Below are 18,822 nucleotides of genomic sequence, written 5' to 3'. Positions count from 1 at the left end.
GTAACTAGTGAAGATGGACTCTGTAGAGGCGGACAAATTAAATTCAGTAGATGGTAAATAAAAGAACACGTTTCACATAAACTTTGGTCCAAATTGTCTAAAATTGCTTGTACATAAATGGCCAACGGATTGACGACCCGCGAATCCCGCGATGTTTGAAATCCTCTGAAAAAAGCAACCAACCAAAATAAGAAATAGAAATTTATATTTCGCGGGCACGGTTGTGTTAGGTCATTGGATGATAAGCCGCTTATAAGTAATAAGCGGAGACTATTTCACAGCAAGCGCCAAAAGCCAGTGTGAAAAGAGTCCACGTGGCAAAAGTTGAAAGCTTCGAGAGAGGATAAACCTTAAGGATAAACTGAAGACAGCCAATCAGAAATTTTTTTGGAAGAAAAGCACATGTTCTTACAAGAGCTGTAGGTTACGTTGCTTCAAGTGCTTTCCTCTCAGCACTGTCATAATTGTGAAATTCGAATAACTTGGTAAATTTTTGTGGTTTATTGTTAACATCCTTTGCTTGATTTTACAGTTTTAATCAAGGTAGTAATGGATTACTTTATTATTTACTTATTTTTATAGTGCATTAGGATACTGCTTCATATATAACAAGAAAAATTTATCAACAGATTTGAATTTGTAAATACATTTATTTTTTGCGTTCATGCAAAAAAATGACACGGTTTGCAAGAGCTGAGGGCTCAAAATCATCAAATAGAAAGATACCTGATGAATCAACCCCTTGGCACGTATTAAAACAACAGCTGGAAGAAGCTCTGACGAAGGAAAAAGTGCAAGGAAGTGAAAAAAAATCAGCCAAACAGTTGCTCAGGGAAGATGATCGCTATTATGCCGAATCTTTGGGAAATATCAACACTGATTGGGCAGAGTTTGATGCACCAAAAAATAAGAGTTCCTTAAAAAATGGTAAGGTTGAAAAAAATCCTACGAATGAAGAAAAAAAGATGAAAAAAGTTGTTAAACAGATGGCTCACGTGGAGGATGCATCAACTTCTAACATTGAAAAAGTAGAAAAAATTGAGAATAAAAAAAATAAAGCACCAAAGTTATCAAATGATGACATACAAGGTGAGTTGAAGCCAAATCCACAGAAAAATATTGAAAAATCCAGTGACAATGACCCAAGCCCATCTAAGCTTAAAAAAAAGAAAAGAAAAAGGGAGCAATCCATTGGAGAATTACCTAAAAATGATCAAAACCTTAGAGTTAACACAGTAAATGAACTTGAAAAAACGAAAGAAGCGTTAAAGGATGGTAGTAAGCTCAGTAAACGTCAAAAACGTAATCAAAAGAAGCAAAATCAAAAAAATGAGGAGACTAAAGAAAATGGCAATGCAAAAACGGGATCTTTTAACGTTGAAGGGAATGATTGGGACAGTTCTGTTAAATTTAATGACAAAGTGAAATCTAAAAAAGGAACAAATAACAAAAGTTCAGTTACAAAAAGGGAATGGAAATCAGATTTTGATTTTAAAAACTGGAGAAGATTTGGTAACAATGTACCTAAAAAATATCAAAAAAAAGAAGCCAAACCGAAAGACAATCGAGAGCATAAGCACAAGAAGGCAGATGAATCTCCAGTGAAAATAACTATCAATGGAATGGATGTAGAAATTGTTAAATATGATGGTTTTCCAGTTAAGAGAGAAGATGCTGAAAGATTGAAGGAGTTGCGGCAACAAATGGTTTTGAAAGGTTAAAACTTCATAAAAATAACTTGAAAATTCCAAAAAAATATAAAATCTGCATAAATATTAACTTATTCAACTTATTTCTAGGTATACCTAAACCTGACATTGATACAGCTATGAAATTGGAAAGGCGGAAATGTGAAAAATCTCTGGCTCGCATCAGAAAGCAAGTCTGCTTCCATTGCAGAAAAGCAGGTCATAACTTATCTGATTGTCCGGAGCTTGGAAAAGAAGAAGAAGCCACTGGAATTTGCTTCAAGTGTGGATCCACGGAACACACTCACTTTGAATGCAAAGTCACCAAGTCTGATGACTACAGGTTTGCCAAATGCTTTATTTGCAGAGAACAGGGCCACATTGCAAAACAGTGTCCTGACAACCCAAAAGGATTGTACCCTGATGGAGGCTGTTGTAACGTATGTGGCGATGTTACACATTTGAAAAAAGATTGTCCAGATTTGAATGAGAAAAAAGAAGATAGTAGTATTAAATTAGATCTTATTAAGGATGACCATTTGGAGTCTCTTGACGTCGACACCGTTATAAGTAAGCCAGAGGTCAAGCCTATGAAAAAGATTGTAAAATTTTAACATGTTTGTAATGTTTGTACAGTAAGCGAATAAACTATCTAATATCAACCGGTTCTTTTTCTTTTAATAAACAACGAGACACTTTTTCAAAAGCACAATATTTATTAAACATATCATACATTTGAAAACTTTATGCTACAATGAATTGAACACAATGAACAGCGAATTAAACAAATTTTTCATTACAAATAAACTAAGTTGCGTGTATCAGATGATTTTTATATCATTCTAAAAATTAAAAATTTCTCTATAGATGTTATGTAAATGAAGTGCTTTTTTTAATTACTTGACGGAGTAACGTTACTCATTTAAACTAACAGCAAGCAGTGCAAGTTTTACCTAAACAAATAGATGATTGTTATTTATATTTATCTTAAACGGTTACAGAACCTAAAAATTGAGGACAAATATGAACTTTATGATACAAAATTTACAGCTCAAAACTAAGCGATTTTTCATTACAATACAATTTAATGTCTACAATTTTTTCTCATTCTAATACATATTTCTACATTGCCAGACTACCTACTTTCTTTGAACCAATCGAATCACTTCATACCTTGTCAATTAAATTTATTCACTTAAACTTACTCAACTGTAGATAAAGTGTATATATCTGTTAAATATTTGTATTTGATACAAATGCAATAATTTTTGAAAACTTTAATTCATAGCTAATTAAATTTTTTTAACATCAGTTTACTTTCAAAAAACTATATTTATTGTACAATTTTTCCGATATAGTTTTTATACTTACACTGAATAACTTAAAATTACACTCTAAAATAGTAACATGTCTTTATACATATTGCATTATACAATATTATACAATTTTGAATCAGACTGCTAATTTTTGTCTGATAAAATAGTATCTTCTGAAGACTATTTTATAATGACTATACAAATAAGTTAATCCATTTCAATGGTCAAAAACGTTATGTGTAAAATACTAAGTGAAAGAATTTTGAAATACTAGGTATTTATTTAAAAGATTTTCAATTTGTACAATTTATTTCCTGAAACCTAAAATCACTTCGAACTATACACCTTAAAATGAATAAATATGATGAAAAATACATCTTATCAACAACAGAGTCAGTAGGGTGACTGTATATCATACAGTACTTTAAAGATCACCAAAAACGTCATTTAAGTGTGTGATTGATCCATATACTGTATAATATTTACTGGATCACATACCTTATCACATTTACTGTATAATATTCAAGTATTTGCATAGAAAATATTTTAAAACATTTGATAAGCTATGGAAAACATTGAAGTGAATTAACATTGTTATATTTCGTAGGATTGTTTTGCTAAGTAGCCTCAGCTTTGTGTGCAGACTCGATGATCTCTTTTAAACATCGTCCAAATTCTTCAATGATCAATTTTTGCGATACTTCGTCATCGCACATATTTCTCTCGGCCTCCTCAGCCTGAGCCATTAGACATTGGCAAGTCATTTCTACTACTTTGTCGGTCAAAAAATTAAATGGTTGTCTAAAATAACAATTGCAAAATTACACTCAACATTTTTAGGCGAGAAGAAATTGAAAATTCGTTTGTATAGACACCTTGCACCAGCATTTGAAGCAGCAGCAGGCCTAAAGGTTGTATCAGGAATTTGCAGTAACTTTGTTTTATTGAAAGAAGTCAATTGTGCAGTCCTGACCTCGGCAGCTTCAGCCAAATCTTTCAAAGATTTTTTGTGAACCGCTGGTTCTTCCACATTTCGACAACCGATACATTTACAATTTTCAGAACACGGGATCTTAGCCTTCAAACAAACGTTCATACAATCTTAGACTCTATTTTTCTTCTCAAAGACAGTCCTACTATTTGCAAAAGTATCAATTTACCTCATAACACTCGCAATAATTCTTCAAACAGCCGCTGCGTTTGCAATTGCAACCTTTGTTGTGTCTTCTGATGTCTTCGCCTGTATCACGGCCTTTTCCGATTTTCGGACGGAATGCGTTGGGATTGCGTTCCAAGCATGACTTGATGGCTCGCTGTCGTTCTTCCTCGTTTCCGAGGTTATTAGAACAGTTGTTGCAATTGCACATGTGACAAAACTCACCATTAGCGAAGCAGTCGCAATATCTGCAGGCATACATTATAAAAAAAGTTTATAACTAACGGACTTGTTGGTATTCAATGAGATTTCTAATAGAACACAACGTTGTAGAATAAACGTTCTGTGATTCTCTGTATGTAATGGAAGATTTTGCGATAGTCATTTTTTTCGCAGTGGAACGATAAAACAAATGAAGATCGAGTACCGACTGAATTCGAATTTTCATTATAAAAAACCCACACTTTTTAACTTATTTTAGTTAAAAAAAAAAAAAAAGGGACTGATTCATTTTTTACTCACAATTTTAAACACTGCGACTTTGTACAATTGCACGGCTTACGCGGTCTGATACCACCATTTGCGTCGGAGTTATTTAACAATTTTGATGGCTTGGAATCGGATAACGAAATCGTTGAAGAATTTGCTAGAATAGAACTTTGTGACCCATGAGATGTATTCAATAACGTTGGAGTATTGGGTTGAGGCTTAGTTTTGACCTCTTCAGTCTATATTTAAATTTAAAAAAAATAGTAATGAGTATTAGGAAATTTTACTACGTTGAAAAAAAAAATTTCTTAGCTTACTTGCTGAAGATACTGAGCTGGCAAAACTACTATATTGCCAACATTGGCATTTGTTGATATTACGGCTTGTCCAGATGCAATTTGACTCAAAGCAGAAGCTGGAAGAGTAAGTGTGGTTTTTGATGATCCAGTTCCTACACTCGTAGTTGCTGGAATTAATATCCTCTGAGTAGTATTTGACACTGACGTTTTTGGTGCTACGGTTCTCAGAGTTGTTTGATTGCTACTAGTATTCAGTGGAACAACCTAGAGTGGATATAATAGTTACACATAATTGAAAGATTAACGTAGACGGTAGACTCAATTTTCCAAGAAGTACATCATATATATGTACAAATAACGAACTTTGACGATTTGTTGAGGTTGCTGACCACTAGCTTTATGCGAAATTGTTGGTACAGCAGCCGTAATTTTTGTTTTGCCGACTGTTACAACGTTACTTGTTCCTGTAGTCGGTGTACTTACTAATCGAACGTATTGCACCTATGAATGATAAAATAAAAGTAGTGAACATTTTTGTTAAAGAAATTTTAGACAAATTATTGAAAAAGTAATGTTTATACCTGTTCACCAGGTACTTGCAACTGATACACCTGATTAGAATTCAATGCTTGATTTGCTGGTATCCTTATGATTGAATTGCTGTTCGGAACTACTCCTTGCTTTAATGAATTCTGAGGAATTGTCAAACGTTTAATTTAATCGTTAAATAGACATTGAAATAAATTTATTCACGTATACCTGTTTGATTATAACTTTTTGCGAATTTTGTTGCAATGTCTTGTTGAAACTTAATTTGGAGTGTCCTGACGTACTTGGAGCTGGTAAAATCTTTGCAGGAGATTTGGTAGTGCTGTTGGAAATTATAAATTTTGCCGGTTGAGCAGTAGTAGATTGGACCAACTTATTAACAAGTATTCCCTAAAAATGAATTTCCATTAAAATTTATGAATTTATGAAAAAAGAAAAATTTCATTGAAAGAAAAATTAACTACAGTTTGTTTTTGCGTGGAAGGCAAAATTTGTTGTACTTTGCCAGCCGGTAAGAGGCCCATTTGTTGGGCTTGCGCTAGAGTAATGGTTTTGGTAGGACTATTTTGCACATTTAGATTTGAATTACTGCTCAGAAATTTAAGAGTTTCTCCTTGTTGACTATCAGTTGGCGAAGAAGCAATTAAAAGTTGCTGTGCATTTTGCGGTTGAGTATTTGTCACATACATTTTGGTTGTATATACCTGTTTTGGGGAAATAATTAAATACAAAGTTTGATTTTATGGTAGCTGATAGTGTAACGACTTACATTTTTGTTTTGTTGAACATTTTGTTGATTCCGCTTTCCTGATTGCACAGTTTTAACGCTCTGAGAGTGTCCTGTTGCAATGTTTCCCGATGTTTTTGCAACGATATTTGTTTTCGTTCCTGGTGGTCTGATTTGTATAATACTTCCATCAGTTGACTTTCCTTGTATTAAGCTCTGAGCTATTGATTGTAACTGAGATGGAGAAGCAGAAGCTGGATGTGATATTTTTAAAATTTGACTCCCACCTCCACCCACGGCTGGAGTAACAATCATTATAGATTGACTTTGTTGATTGGTTTGACCAATATTTGGTTTTATCTATAAAAAAACGGGAATTTTACTAACTCCTGACTATTCAAATGAATTCAGTGAACAGTTTCATCTATAAAATTTTACTAATGTAAAGATACAAAATTTCAATTGATACTCACTGGGATTGTAGTAGTAGTACTAGCAGTACTAACAGGGCTCACTCTCTGAAGAGTTGGTTTTGTTTGTAGAAATAAGCTTGGTGTATTTGGATTAGCTAGACTACTAGCAGTAGTATAGATAATTTGTTTGGTTGGTGGCTCTTTTTCAACCTCAGCCATTTCAATGTCTGGTAAAATACTCTCAACTGAAGGCTCTACAGCCAATTGTTCTTCTGATTCTGTCGTAACAACTTCCTCTGCGTGCATACTTTCCAACTCAGCTTCTATGTTTGCCAGAGTTTCGTAGTCACTCGAGCCATATTGCTCAGCTCCATGCGTTAAAGCCAAAGTGGTGAGGTCTGTGTCTTCAATCTCTTGGGAGGACATCACTTCCTCAACCTGGCTTTCAGTCATAGACATTTTGAATATCTATCTGTAACTGTGACCTAAAAAAAGATGATAACGATTATGTACAGTAATGATAAGAGATTTTGATTTTGTACACATCTATCTATAATTGCTTAAGTGAGTGATATAGATAATCTAGGTGAATCGACAATCCAAGCTCCAAGTCTAAAATAACAACTGTCACACAGCTGAAAATTCGAGCCTTACTGGCGAAATCGCCACGCAGCCGCTCTATCGTGAAAAACGCGAGCAACAATTCAAAAAGTCAGAGACAACCATACTCTGCTGGACGAAAGAAAAGTGCACGAAGCTGTCTCGGATTTAAAAATTCAAAAATTCAAACTCGACTCGGCCCGAGAGCGTTTTCAAGCTGCCCGAGCTGGGCTCCCACAGCAGCGCTCTAGCGAACAACAAACTCGACGAGAATCAGAGTAGCGGGGGAGGCGATTTCGCAAGGAGGTCGCGACAGGAAAGCACGATAAAAATAAAAATCGGGAAAACATATTTGGAAGCGCACCGCAGAAAGAAGATAAGAGCAGGAACATTAGCGCCATTGCTGCTGCTGTCCCGAACGCGCCATTTTCCCTGGACGACGAAAACTTGAAATTGAATTTTCAGATATTTTTCGGCCGCACTTTTCCGTTAAATGCTCGAAACTGCTCAGTTTTGTCAACAGAACGCGACTAACTATTACTGAGGGCGAATATTTAACTGATAAAAGAATAAGGAGTCCCGAGTTGTCGGAGTTAACCTAGAAATTCGAAAGTTACGCGAAAGAGACACGTATAAGAGAAAGCAGGACGAAACTACTGCCACCGGAACGCGAACGAAGTGCGAGAGAGAGAGAGCTCCTATGATTTGGGGCGGGGTGGGGGCGTCGCGCGAGTTCGACTCGAAATGTGTATATGTCAAGTGATCCCTTTCGTCCAAAGTCAAGGCAAAACCTCAACTTACTTGACTCGGAAAACGTCGTTTTGTACACGTAAAACACCTACACCAGAGACGATCAAAGATGTTTCACTTACCCCGGCAGTTGCGACTGTTCGAATGGAATATTTTGTTTAAAATCACGCGCCCACCATTATTTCCCAATGTGATGTCTGCTTTCTCTCTCTCTCTCTCTCTCTTTCTCTCTCTCAAACAAAACTTGTATAATAGGAAATCAGAGCAGACGTCTACAACGGTACGGTCTTTCAAATAGTATAGATATATGACCTTCCGAAACTCTCCGACGAAAATGAAACCAGCTGACCCAGTTAAAGCCTCAAGGACACAGTGGGTTTACGGCACGGTTAACTTTTCCGAACGGTTTTTCGCGCACTTTGCGATTTTCGATTTCGCCATGTTTAACGAGCCGACCGCCATGGCTGCGTCGGCGCTGCTGTCAACTCTTTCTGTCTCTTTTGCTCTTTTCCCGCGGACCACGACACGACACGACCACCACACTACTTTTTTTTTCAATTGGAACTAAGTACAATATTAGGTAAGTAATTGGATTTGTTATGTTAAGTTTTCATGGTACTTAAGTACTTATACATGAAATTATGAATCATGGATCAAGAATCATAATGTACAAACAAAGCTAGGAAATATTTACACTTTACTCAGTACTCACTCGTCCGTCACACGTAAGTATAATGTTCAGAAAGCACGTAGGTTATGCCCTGACTTTACGACTCCAAAAGGCATTTGAAAATTATTTATCTGTCGAGAAAGAGTGTGCCAGAAATTGCGAAATAGATAATAGTTGGTTTGACACGTTTGAGTCAACGGTGCGCAGCTTGCATATGCGCTTTTTGACAGTGGCGCGCGCAATGTTGCCACATTTTTCGCTGCGATGAAAAATCCCCTGAAATAAAAAGTTGATGCTCGAAGGGTCGTTTTTGATATTATACGTAATTCAATGCGTAGATTACGATAAAAACACTTAGAACATTGAAAACTCTCTTGGGAGCCGTAAAAACAGCGTTTAAAACTTATTTTGCTAATATCTCGTAAACGGTAGAAGATCGAACGAAAATAAAAATACCAGCGGGTAGAGCGGAAAATTTCCTACCGACTTGGTATTTTACTTTTGTTCGGTCTCGCTGAAAATTTCGAGGTAAAAATTATTGAAGGTATTTTTTCCTCCATGCTATAGGAGAAAGTGAGACAGGAGATACACTGTATATGTCGAAGCCGATCAGCCGGAGAGTCGTGGAGAAGGGGGAGAGGATAAGAGCTATATAGCTATAGCTATATATGTATGCTTGAGGCGTTTTTAGATCGACTGACGGCCGAAATTTGATTTTTGGCTTTTCAGTCAGAAAATTTTTAAGTCCTACGATTGCATTGATAACGGAAAAAAAATTGTTCCCCCCAAATTTTTTTTTTTTACGTTTTCAACAATTCTGTATCAAAGGAACATAATCAATTTTTTTTTTTTTTTTTAAATTATATTTGCTTATCGCTATGAATTAATTATTTAAAAAATTACCCTGAAATTGTTGCGTGCACGTGTACACTATATTAATTGGACTTTATTTTATTCAAACGTTACCGTCTAACGAGATTAAAAGTATATATAACGACTCCGACTATATTCATCAGCGTATATATCTATATACATGCGAGGAGCAGCCGACGATCGTTGGAGCACACAACTATACACTTATTCCCGCGCTCTCTGTCTCACTTTCTCCTATAGTATTGAGGAAAAAATACACCTTCAATAATTTTTACCTCGAAATTTTCAGCGAGACCGAACAAAAGTAAAATACCAAATCTGTAGGAAATTTTCCGCTCTACACGCTGGTATTTTTATTTTGAGACAGAGAGCGCGGGAATAAGTGTAGTTGTGTGCTCCAACGATCGTCGGCTGCTCCTCGCATGTATATAGATATATACACTGATGAATATAGTCGGAGTCGTTATATACTTTTAATCTCGTTAGACGGTAACGTTTGAATAAAATAAAGTCCAATTAATATAGTGTATTTAAGTTACATACATTTTTGATAGAAATTAATTTGGTAATAAATAAAACAGTTTTACATACTATTTCTTTTATTACAGTTTTGTAAGCTATAGTACACGTGCACGCAACAATTTCAGGGTAATTTTTTAAATAATTAGTTCATAGCGATAAGCAAATATCATTTAAAAAAAAAAAAAAAAAAAAAAAAAAAAAAATTGATTATGTTCCTTTGATACAGAATTATTGTTGAAAACGTAAAAAAAAAAATTTGGGGGGAACAATTTTTTTTCCGTTATCAATGCAATCGTAGGACTTAAAAATTTTCTGACTGAAAAGCCAAAAATCAAATTTCGGCCGTCAGTCGATCTAAAAACGCCTCAAGCATACATATATAGCTATAGCTATATAGCTCTTATCCTCTCCCCCTTCTCCACGACTCTCCGGCTGATCGGCTTCGACATATACAGTGTATCTCCTGTCTCACTTTCTCCTATAGCATGGAGGAAAAAATACCTTCAATAATTTTTACCTCGAAATTTTCAGCGAGACCGAACAAAAGTAAAATACCAAATCGGTAGGAAATTTTCCGCTCTACCCGCTGGTATTTTTATTTTCGTTCGATCTTCTACCGTTTACGAGATATTAGCAAAATAAGTTTTAAACGCTGTTTTTACGGCTCCCAAGAGAGTTTTCAATGTTCTAAGTGTTTTTATCGTAATCTACGCATTGAATTACGTATAATATCAAAAACGACCCTTCGAGCATCAACTTTTTATTTCAGGGGATTTTCTATCGGTCTAAAAATCAAACCTCATTCTCCTACTTACTTACTTTTGTTGTTGTTTAATTGTTAACATGCATAGCATTCGTTTCACCCATGGGATTTGTACTGCAAATCGACAATTTAAATCATTTAATTTTGATTTATTTGTATAAAATATATATAAATTTGTTGCTCGAGTCTCGTCTGGCACTTATACGTGTATGTAAATATCAATTGAAAGATAACAAAAAATTTAATTCTTCACTTAATTATGTATGACGTTAACAAATACCTGTATTTAATTCTCTCTTCTGCATTGGTATATCGTAACTTTTAATTATAATAAATGTTATAAGCGATGCAATAATTATTAAAAACTATCGGTTCCTCTCGAAAATCAAAAAAATTTTTGCTTTACATGCAAGCTCTTCTATACGCAGTGGTATTCATGTGCTTAAAGTAGATTATGAATATTTTATAGAAAATACTTTCTAGCCTTTAAGTAATTGAAAAAAGAAAAAAATTACTTGCAAAATGTAAATATAGTTCTTTCAGTCGCACATTAAAAGCACTTTCCATATGTTATAGAATATCGATTCAGAAAAAGGATATATAGTGGCTCTAGTTAGTGATTCCACAGAATGTAAATAAGAATTTCACGGAATGCAAATAATTTTAAAAAATTTCATTCAGTCCCGAACAGTCCGACGTGTGTTTTTTTGTCACTGATCTAAGTTATGTCTCATCGTAGGAACTAGGAACTGTATATATACACACACACACACACACATATATATATATATGTGTGTGTGTGTGTGTGTGTGTGTGTATATATATTGGTACTGACACTGACACTGTGTGACTGTACAACACTGTACTACTGCATATGCATAATCGTATATCTGTATGTAAGTATGTATTGTATTGCTGTAGATGCATGCGCGTTGGTGTCATTTGTGATTGTGTGATTACAAATGCTTTTGCTTCGTTCTTAACCAAGTAGAAAAGTTAGTTTTAAAGGTTGTATTTTGTGGCTGTTTTTCGATGATAGATTTCGATAAAAAATAAGAGTGAAACAGAAAAACTCCGTGAATGAGAAAAAGTTCTACTCGTTAAGAAAGAAGGAAAAATCCCGGAGTGCACATAGGATCAGGAACGGGAGCATGGCCTCGACGTACAAACAACAACTCGCTAATTTGGCCCACTCGGGCGGCTCCCACAAGGATCAGGCCGAAAAGTTGGTGTTTTGGATCATTTTTTCCCATCGTTTGTTGCACATCAACTTTTACAGATAATCGTTAGTTAAATTATCCCATTTATCGCAGGTACCGAGCGTTGCTGGACTCGATCCTCTCGACGACAGCCGGCGACGAGCTTACTGAGGCTCTTAAAATCTTCATCGAAGCCAGTACGTATAATTATTGTCGTTGTTCTTTGCATTTGGGATGATGAGATGGTTTTCTAACCTTACGATTACCAATTACCTTGCAGTCGTCAACGAGAACGTCAGTTTAGTCATATCCAGGCAAGTGCTGACCGATGTCAGCAATCGACTGCAAAATCTACCTGATGAAATTTCCAAAGCAGTATCCCATTACACATTAGATAAGGTTTGCTTTTGGTTTCTTTTGTTGCTGATACACTAAATACTTGTGTAAGTAGTTCAAGAATTAGGTTGTAATGTTGAACTTATGTATTTCCAGGTTCAACCTAGGGTAATTTCGTTTGAAGAACAAGTTGCCAGTATCAGGCAACACTTGGCAGATATTTATGAGCGTAATATGGAATGGCGAATGGCTGCTGCTGTTCTTGTTGGTATACCCCTGGAAACTGGGCAAAAGTAAGTGGTCTTATTTTATTGAACTGATTTCTTCAAGTCGCACATACATAAACTTTGTATCCATTTTCATAGACAGTACTCGGTGGACTATAAGCTAGACACATATCTCAAAATTGCAAGACTTTACTTGGAAGATGACGACTCTGTTCAGGCAGAGTCATTCATTAACAGAGCTTCTTTATTACAAGTATGTTTTTGACATGCTTTGTTTTTTTAATGGCATATTATTGTGCTGCTATTAAGTGACCAATTTTTTTTTTTCTTTACAGGCAGAATCAAAAAATGAACAGCTACAAATTTATTACAAAGTATGCTACGCAAGAGTACTGGATTACAGAAGAAAGTTTATTGAAGCAGCTCAAAGATACAATGAACTGTCTTACAGAACTATTATCCACGAAGATGAGCGTATGACTGCACTGAGAAATGCTCTGATGTGTACAGTACTAGCATCAGCTGGTCAGCAAAGAAGTCGCATGTTGGCCACGTTATTCAAAGATGAACGGTGTCAGCAGCTGCCGGCTTACTCAATTTTAGAAAAGATGTACCTAGATCGTATTATTCGCCGTACAGAGCTTGAAGAATTTGAGTCTCTTTTACAGCCACATCAGAAAGCCAAAACCCCAGATGGGCTTGGAACTATTCTAGATCGCGCTGTTATTGAGCACAATTTGTTATCAGCCAGCAAGCTGTATAATAATATTACGTTTGAGGAGCTGGGCTCGCTTTTGGAAATCCCTCCTGGCAAAGCTGAAAAAATTGCCAGTCAAATGATAACTGAAGGAAGAATGAATGGATCTATTGATCAGATTGATTCTATTGTTCATTTTGAAAGTGAGTATAAATTGTATAAAGTTTATTCTGTAGTTGTAATGTTTTTTCATAAAAGTAACATGGTTTGTTTTTTTCCCATAGCACGAGAAAGTTTGCCTACGTGGGATAAGCATATTCAGTCGATCTGTTATCAAGTGAACCAAATTATTGAAAAAATTGCTCAAGTGGAACCTGAGTGGATAGATGCACAAGCTATGGATGATCAGATGGTACATTAAGTTCTCTTGAACTAAGTTTTTTTTTTTATTGCTGAGGTGATTGATTGTTCGTTTTCAAGACTTAATGCACGATGCCTCCAAGTGTAGTACATACCACCATGAACAAAAAAAAAAAAGTAAATTTTTAATGTGTATACAATATTTGTACTGTAAAACTAAGGTTAAAACAAGAAAACACTTGGAATAAAAAGACCATTTTGTAAATAAACCACTACTCAAAAGTTTTAATATTTGTGATTTCCTTTATTGACAGAATTTTTGGAAAACTAAATGTATTGTATAGCGTAAAGTGCAATCGATATTTTACAGAAGTAACTATAAAAATTAAAGACCTACATAAGAAACTTACATAAAAAATCAAAAAATGTGTAAATTAAGACGTACTTAAAAATTGAATTTTCCTGTTCAACTTTCTTTTTTGTTCTCTATAGATAGCCCATACCGTTTCTTTACTAGTTCCAACAGTGTTGATACTAAACTTATGTTGAAGGTAGATAAATTTGATGTTTCAAAGTTCAACAATCTTGACATTTTTACAGTCACGCATTACAGACATTTTTTTCTTTAAATCCTAATTCGATATAACTTATTTACCTAACTTTGTTTCAAAGTTATTTTCATACAATCTTATTCCTGCAGACTTTTAAACAAATGACAAAGTTGTCTCACAAACAACAATACGAGTTAATTCTGACAGCCCTATTGAAGGTTCGTCAATCTAAATTACATTACAGGCATTGACCAGTCTGAAGCATGTAACCGTGACATGACCATTATGACGCAAGTGAAATGAAGAAGTTGTTTTCTTTCAAGGGACAGGATTCAGTTTGATCGTAACGTTTAAGCCTCCAAATCCAGAGCAAAACCGACCTTGTGACCACCAGATCCAAAGTTCTTGCCGTCAACATTGGCAGAAAGAGTCAGAGTTACTCCTGAAAAATTTTTAACAAACATTACTAAAAATATTTTTATTTTCACTTAGAATATTTTTTTTTCCAATTAAAAAAATTTCTTGAAAATAGATTTTGTTTTGAAAAATTACAGCAAAAAATTAGTTGATCTGAACAGTGACCGGTTAAAATAATATCTCATAAATATTACGAGGAGAAAGCAGAGAGTGCGATTCTGTCTGCAAGTATTGTAAGTGCTTCTAATCCACCGTAGGTTGAATCTAATAATAGCCCTACACATGACTTACTATAAATAACAAACTATAGACTGTTTGCTTACAACTCTAAAATTCCTTACGTTTTCGGACAAATTACATAACTTTCAGTAAAAATGAAATTTTTGAACATTTAAACAATGAAAAATGGTTTACCAACCTTTGTGCAACTTCTGTTGGTATCCCAAACCAATTTGTAGTTGAGAGTTGATCTTGGCCCTTACGCTAACATCGTTGTCAAGATCGTATTTAGTACCAAGTCCGAATTGCGTGACATTGTTGCTGGAGTTCCAAGCAAGATTGATGGCACCCTCTAGATCTGACTTGATCTTGTGGTGGATTGATCCTCCAAATTCACGACCATTGTCGCTGAATGAAAAATTTTCAATTAAATTAATGCAAATTGCCTTCCAACATTTTTTTCAAGTTTCTTACTTACACAGATGTGTGGAGGTGGAAATCAGAAGCATTGAATCCAAGTGAAAAATTATTCTTTGTAACTTTGCTGGTCTGAGTATCAAAGCCAGCTTGATAACCAGCGAGCCAGCCTAAAAAAAAAAACAATAAAAATGAACAAAATTTACACATCTAATTCATTGAATCGATATTAAATTCTTAAGATTTAGGCTTACCCTGGTATCCAACAACAGCTGTGGCATTGATTAGGGGACCAGCCGAGAGGCTGAGATCAAAATCTGCAGTAGCAGCAATAATATCATGTTTGTATGTAGTTTTGAGTTTTCCAGTTTTGTTTCTGTACACAAAAAAATACATTATTTATCACAACAGTCTTAGAACTGTCATAGTTACATAATCTCGCCAGATACATTGATCAGACAGTGATTACACTTTAACAGTTATCATAACGTAAAAAATATTAAATTATCATTATGATAGTTAAAGTTCACCGAACGACTTGAAAATAGAAAATAATTCTATTTCAAAGATAAAAAATAATATTTACAACTGTATTGATAAGAGTTATCATGTGGCTTAATAATGTTATCATCAACCAATTAACGTAAAAAAATACTAGGCAAGATACCAAAAAAAGTTTGTATTATTTTCTACATTTAAAAAATCACACAATCTTTACTAGACAATAAGAGATATTTGCCACTGTAAGTGAGAACGTAAGAATCGCTCTCTGAGAGTTTTTACCTACCCAGTCTGGGGAGAGAAAGTGGAACTGTAACCAATAGTGAGACCTTGGATGGGCTTATCAGCAAGAGTAATGTCAGCTCCAAGGGTATTGTCTGTATTCCATTTTTCAACAAAAGTAAGGCCATACTCTTTGATTTTGTACTTGCTCTCAAGAGTACCAAAGACCTTGCCCGTATCTTGGTTAGACACACCACCGGATGCAAATTCAACTCCAGAGTCTGTCTTGGTCTTGACGTCGAGTTTCAAGAGACCAAAGTGGTATCCCTTGCTGAAGACATCGCGGGCATTCTTCCCAAGATCACCATACGTAGGAGGAGACATTTTCTAAAAAAAAAAACCAAAAAAAAAACGCAAAATTATGATCTAAAATATTTTCTCTAAGCACCTCTCAAAAAGAAGTGAGGAGAGAGAGAGAGAGAGGAAAGTCTTAAGAGTTCAATCTCCAAACAGGTATTACACAACAAAGTTGACAGAAAAGTGTTATCAATTCGCGCAACTACTGCTCAAATTATTTCAGAGTCACCACAGCACACGGAGCGCGCACCAGCACCGCCGTTAATTAAAAACATTCGCTCAATCTCCTTGTTCATCAAAGTCAATTAAATCAAAAGTACCCCTCGCGCGCGACGTCGAAGACATTAAATCGATAGACACGTGATTTGAAAAAGAAAAAAAATGACCTACTGAACTATACCTATTCGTTAGAAAAAAAGAGCGACAAGGGGGATGAATAAGAAGTCCAGTGCGAGTGCTCCAAAAGAATCGAGACGTAGATGTTTTAATGCTCCAATGGATCACGCTACACACGCGACGAAGGAGAGCCTGACCCGATTGTATATCATAGGGTGTATACAAGTATTATATACGCAGTACACAAAACACAGCGCGGAGTGAGCTTCTCGTTCGAACAAATCGATCGCCCACCCTCTCTTTTTCGTCGCGCACCTCCACCCTCCACCTTGAAGATCTGCTGATGCATATGTACGTATATTCAAGTAAACCGTAGATCGACTAACCTTGAGGCTCGAGGGGTGAGCGCGTATACATATATGTTGTTTTTGGACACCCACCCTCTAGATATTTTTTACCTAATAAGTACTGTTGTCCCGCACCATAACAAGTATATTCATAATGTGTTATTGATGACGCAACGAGAGAAAAAAATGGAAGCAAATGTATACCAGCGACAAACGGAGCAAAACAAGTTTTGGAGTAGGAAAAACAAGGTGATGAAAGGAGGTGAACGAGGCGCGTTATACACGCATTGACCTACCCAAAAGTGTTGTTACATAAGACGTGCACTTATCAATTTCATGGGGGAGCCTAACCTACAAAGCTCCCCTTTTTTTCTCGCTCAACACAGACGATTGACAAAAAGCCCGTTCCATCATTGGAAGGAACAATAAAAATTGGAGCTTACGTATCAATCCATCGAGGGGGTTTATTCATTGCGAGAACGTCGGACGTCGGGGAGGACTGATAAGGCAGACGACATACTTTTGCTACAGTATGTATATAGTAAACGCGTGTGTGCATGCGTGCCGGCAAACGGTTTACACAAAAGTAAACCCCCCTAGCCCCTAGCCGCGTAGGTACACCTGGACTCTTGGTAAGAATCCTCTTGAACGAAAGTGATAAGATTGACGATCATTCGAACAAATCGTGATGATAAGAAGTATGTAGGTACGTGTACTTACGGCAAAGATTTAGGTGGATATTATACTGGCGGAAGAAAGACACAGACAGAGCCTGGCGGGCGCGCTGCAGATGACGATGTCCGGCAGTGATGGCTTTCTCCGTGAAACTGTTTGATACCCTGCGCGCGAGTGTTCAAACGGTGGACGCTACGGCGCATCAGGAGGGCAGGCGAATCGGAGTTACTTTGCTCCGACGCTCCGTTTTCTTTTTTTTTTTTTTTTTTTTTTTTGCTCTACATTCTTCTCTGTACAGTGCGCGCGCATCGAATAATTTTATTTGCGTAGGTGTATAAGGTATTTTCACTTGTGACGTCATTCCAAGATGGCGCGATCACTGGGTTTTTTTTTCAAATTTGCACCAAATGTGCAAAACCAGCTGTGAAATTCACGAGGATGTCCCAACTAATGATAATGCGTTTAAAAACTTCAGGTTTTAATAAGCTATCGAATGAACACTAAACTTTTTACATCTTCACTTGGTAAGCAATACAAAAAAATGAATGAAATTATCGCGGGCATAAAGTTGATTAGAAAAACATTTTATTTTTTGTGCTTACCATGATCCAGTTATAACGAATTTGAAATATAGTCAATAGCGATTCCCGATGCATTAGAGGAAATTTTTCGTTTGTTTGCCAAAAGTGTAGTTTTAATGAAAATCAGTACAGAAAAAAAAGTACTGCAATCAGGCGGATTGTACCCGTCTAGTATACATATATATGGTTGCAAGCCTCCTCGCCTCCGCGATCATAACAAAGTCCCATAACCTCTGACGAGCTGTCAAAATTGAAGCAGTGTGTGGCAAAAACATGAATATAAGTTGTTGTGTAAGTAAGTGGTTGTCACGATAAATCTGCGAAATGTTGTTGTCTTTTCAATTTTGACAGCTCGTCAGAGGTTATGGGACTTTGTTATGATCGCGGAGGCGAGGAGGCTTGCAACCATATATATGTATACTAGACGGGTACAATCCGCCTGATTGCAGTACTTTTTTTTCTGTACTGATTTTCATTAAAACTACACTTTTGGCAAACAAACGAAAAATTTCCTCTAATGCATCGGGAATCGCTATTGACTATATTTCAAATTCGTTATAACTGG

General features: G+C 35.9%; 4 protein-coding genes across 10 annotated transcripts; 2 read left to right on the top strand and 2 right to left on the bottom strand.

Annotated features, from left to right (window-relative positions):
- The first annotated feature begins 414 nt into the window (after positions 1–414).
- On the top strand, positions 415–2,350 carry LOC106638389 (uncharacterized). Its single transcript, XM_089592934.1, has 3 exons — positions 415–543; positions 630–1,716; positions 1,800–2,350. Exons 2-3 carry the CDS (start codon positions 675–677, stop codon positions 2,300–2,302), a joined length of 1,545 nt encoding a protein of 514 aa, XP_089449060.1. The 5' UTR covers positions 415–543; positions 630–674; the 3' UTR covers positions 2,303–2,350.
- Positions 2,351–3,264: 914 nt separating this feature from the next.
- LOC106638387 (protein lin-54 homolog) lies at positions 3,265–8,759 on the bottom strand. Of its 7 annotated transcripts, none has more exons than XM_014351513.2 (12): positions 8,700–8,759; positions 6,698–7,122; positions 6,267–6,584; positions 5,962–6,201; positions 5,708–5,887; positions 5,530–5,640; positions 5,312–5,449; positions 4,967–5,212; positions 4,683–4,888; positions 4,165–4,408; positions 3,880–4,082; positions 3,265–3,805 (listed from the first exon to the last, which is right to left on the bottom strand). In XM_014351513.2, exons 2-12 carry the CDS (start codon positions 7,094–7,096, stop codon positions 3,622–3,624), a joined length of 2,469 nt encoding a protein of 822 aa, XP_014206999.2. In that variant the 5' UTR covers positions 7,097–7,122; positions 8,700–8,759; the 3' UTR covers positions 3,265–3,621. The 7 variants fall into 7 exon arrangements, with proteins under 7 accessions (XP_014206999.2, XP_089449272.1, XP_089449271.1 ...); XM_089593146.1 differs by having other exon boundaries at positions 8,682–8,701; XM_089593145.1 differs by lacking the exon at positions 8,700–8,759 and adding an exon at positions 8,300–8,473.
- Positions 8,760–11,765: 3,006 nt separating this feature from the next.
- On the top strand, positions 11,766–13,903 carry CSN4 (COP9 signalosome subunit 4). The gene is made up of 7 exons (XM_014351516.2): positions 11,766–12,040; positions 12,129–12,211; positions 12,295–12,413; positions 12,507–12,643; positions 12,716–12,830; positions 12,913–13,477; positions 13,559–13,903. The coding sequence occupies exons 1-7, from the start codon at positions 11,967–11,969 to the stop codon at positions 13,693–13,695; spliced, it is 1,230 nt and encodes a 409-aa protein (XP_014207002.1). The 5' UTR covers positions 11,766–11,966; the 3' UTR covers positions 13,696–13,903.
- A 14-nt stretch (positions 13,904–13,917) lies between these two features.
- LOC106638392 (voltage-dependent anion-selective channel) lies at positions 13,918–17,842 on the bottom strand. Its single transcript, XM_014351517.2, has 6 exons — positions 17,722–17,842; positions 16,026–16,348; positions 15,493–15,614; positions 15,300–15,408; positions 15,021–15,229; positions 13,918–14,627 (listed from the first exon to the last, which is right to left on the bottom strand). The coding sequence occupies exons 2-6, from the start codon at positions 16,343–16,345 to the stop codon at positions 14,536–14,538; spliced, it is 852 nt and encodes a 283-aa protein (XP_014207003.1). The 5' UTR covers positions 16,346–16,348; positions 17,722–17,842; the 3' UTR covers positions 13,918–14,535.
- Positions 17,843–18,822: the final 980 nt, after the last annotated feature.

This window comes from Copidosoma floridanum, unplaced genomic scaffold, assembly GCF_036245765.1.
Source record: "Copidosoma floridanum isolate Cflo_tuat_1 unplaced genomic scaffold, Cflo_Japanese_pri ptg000019l, whole genome shotgun sequence".
Lineage (NCBI taxonomy): Eukaryota > Metazoa > Arthropoda > Insecta > Hymenoptera > Encyrtidae > Copidosoma > Copidosoma floridanum.
Note: the sequence above shows the minus strand (reverse complement) of the source record. Positions and strands in the feature narration are given on the sequence as shown.

Bases quoted from the DNA above. Each gene is read 5' to 3' on its own strand.
- LOC106638392 (XM_014351517.2), bottom strand. From the start codon at position 16,345: ATGTCTCCTCCTACGTATGGTGATCTTGGGAAGAATGCCCGCGATGTC. The intron at 15,615-16,025 runs GTAGGTAAAAAC...TTTTGTGTACAG, and splicing joins ACTTTCTCTCCCCAGACTGG to AAACAAAACTGGAAAACTCA. The intron at 14,628-15,020 runs GTTGGTAAACCA...AAAATTTTTCAG, and splicing joins CCAACAGAAGTTGCACAAAG to GAGTAACTCTGACTCTTTCT.
- LOC106638387 (XM_089593148.1), bottom strand. From the start codon at position 7,096: ATGTCTATGACTGAAAGCCAGGTTGAGGAAGTGATGTCCTCCCAAGAG. The intron at 5,213-5,311 runs GTTCGTTATTTG...TATCCACTCTAG, and splicing joins AACCTCAACAAATCGTCAAA to GTTGTTCCACTGAATACTAG. The intron at 4,409-4,682 runs GTGAGTAAAAAA...GTATGCCTGCAG, and splicing joins AAGTCGCAGTGTTTAAAATT to ATATTGCGACTGCTTCGCTA.
- CSN4 (XM_014351516.2), top strand. From the start codon at position 11,967: ATGGCCTCGACGTACAAACAACAACTCGCTAATTTGGCCCACTCGGGC. The intron at 12,644-12,715 runs GTAAGTGGTCTT...CCATTTTCATAG, and splicing joins CCCCTGGAAACTGGGCAAAA to ACAGTACTCGGTGGACTATA. The intron at 13,478-13,558 runs GTGAGTATAAAT...TTTTTCCCATAG, and splicing joins TTCTATTGTTCATTTTGAAA to CACGAGAAAGTTTGCCTACG.
- LOC106638389 (XM_089592934.1), top strand. From the start codon at position 675: ATGACACGGTTTGCAAGAGCTGAGGGCTCAAAATCATCAAATAGAAAG. The intron at 1,717-1,799 runs GTTAAAACTTCA...ACTTATTTCTAG, and splicing joins GCAACAAATGGTTTTGAAAG to GTATACCTAAACCTGACATT.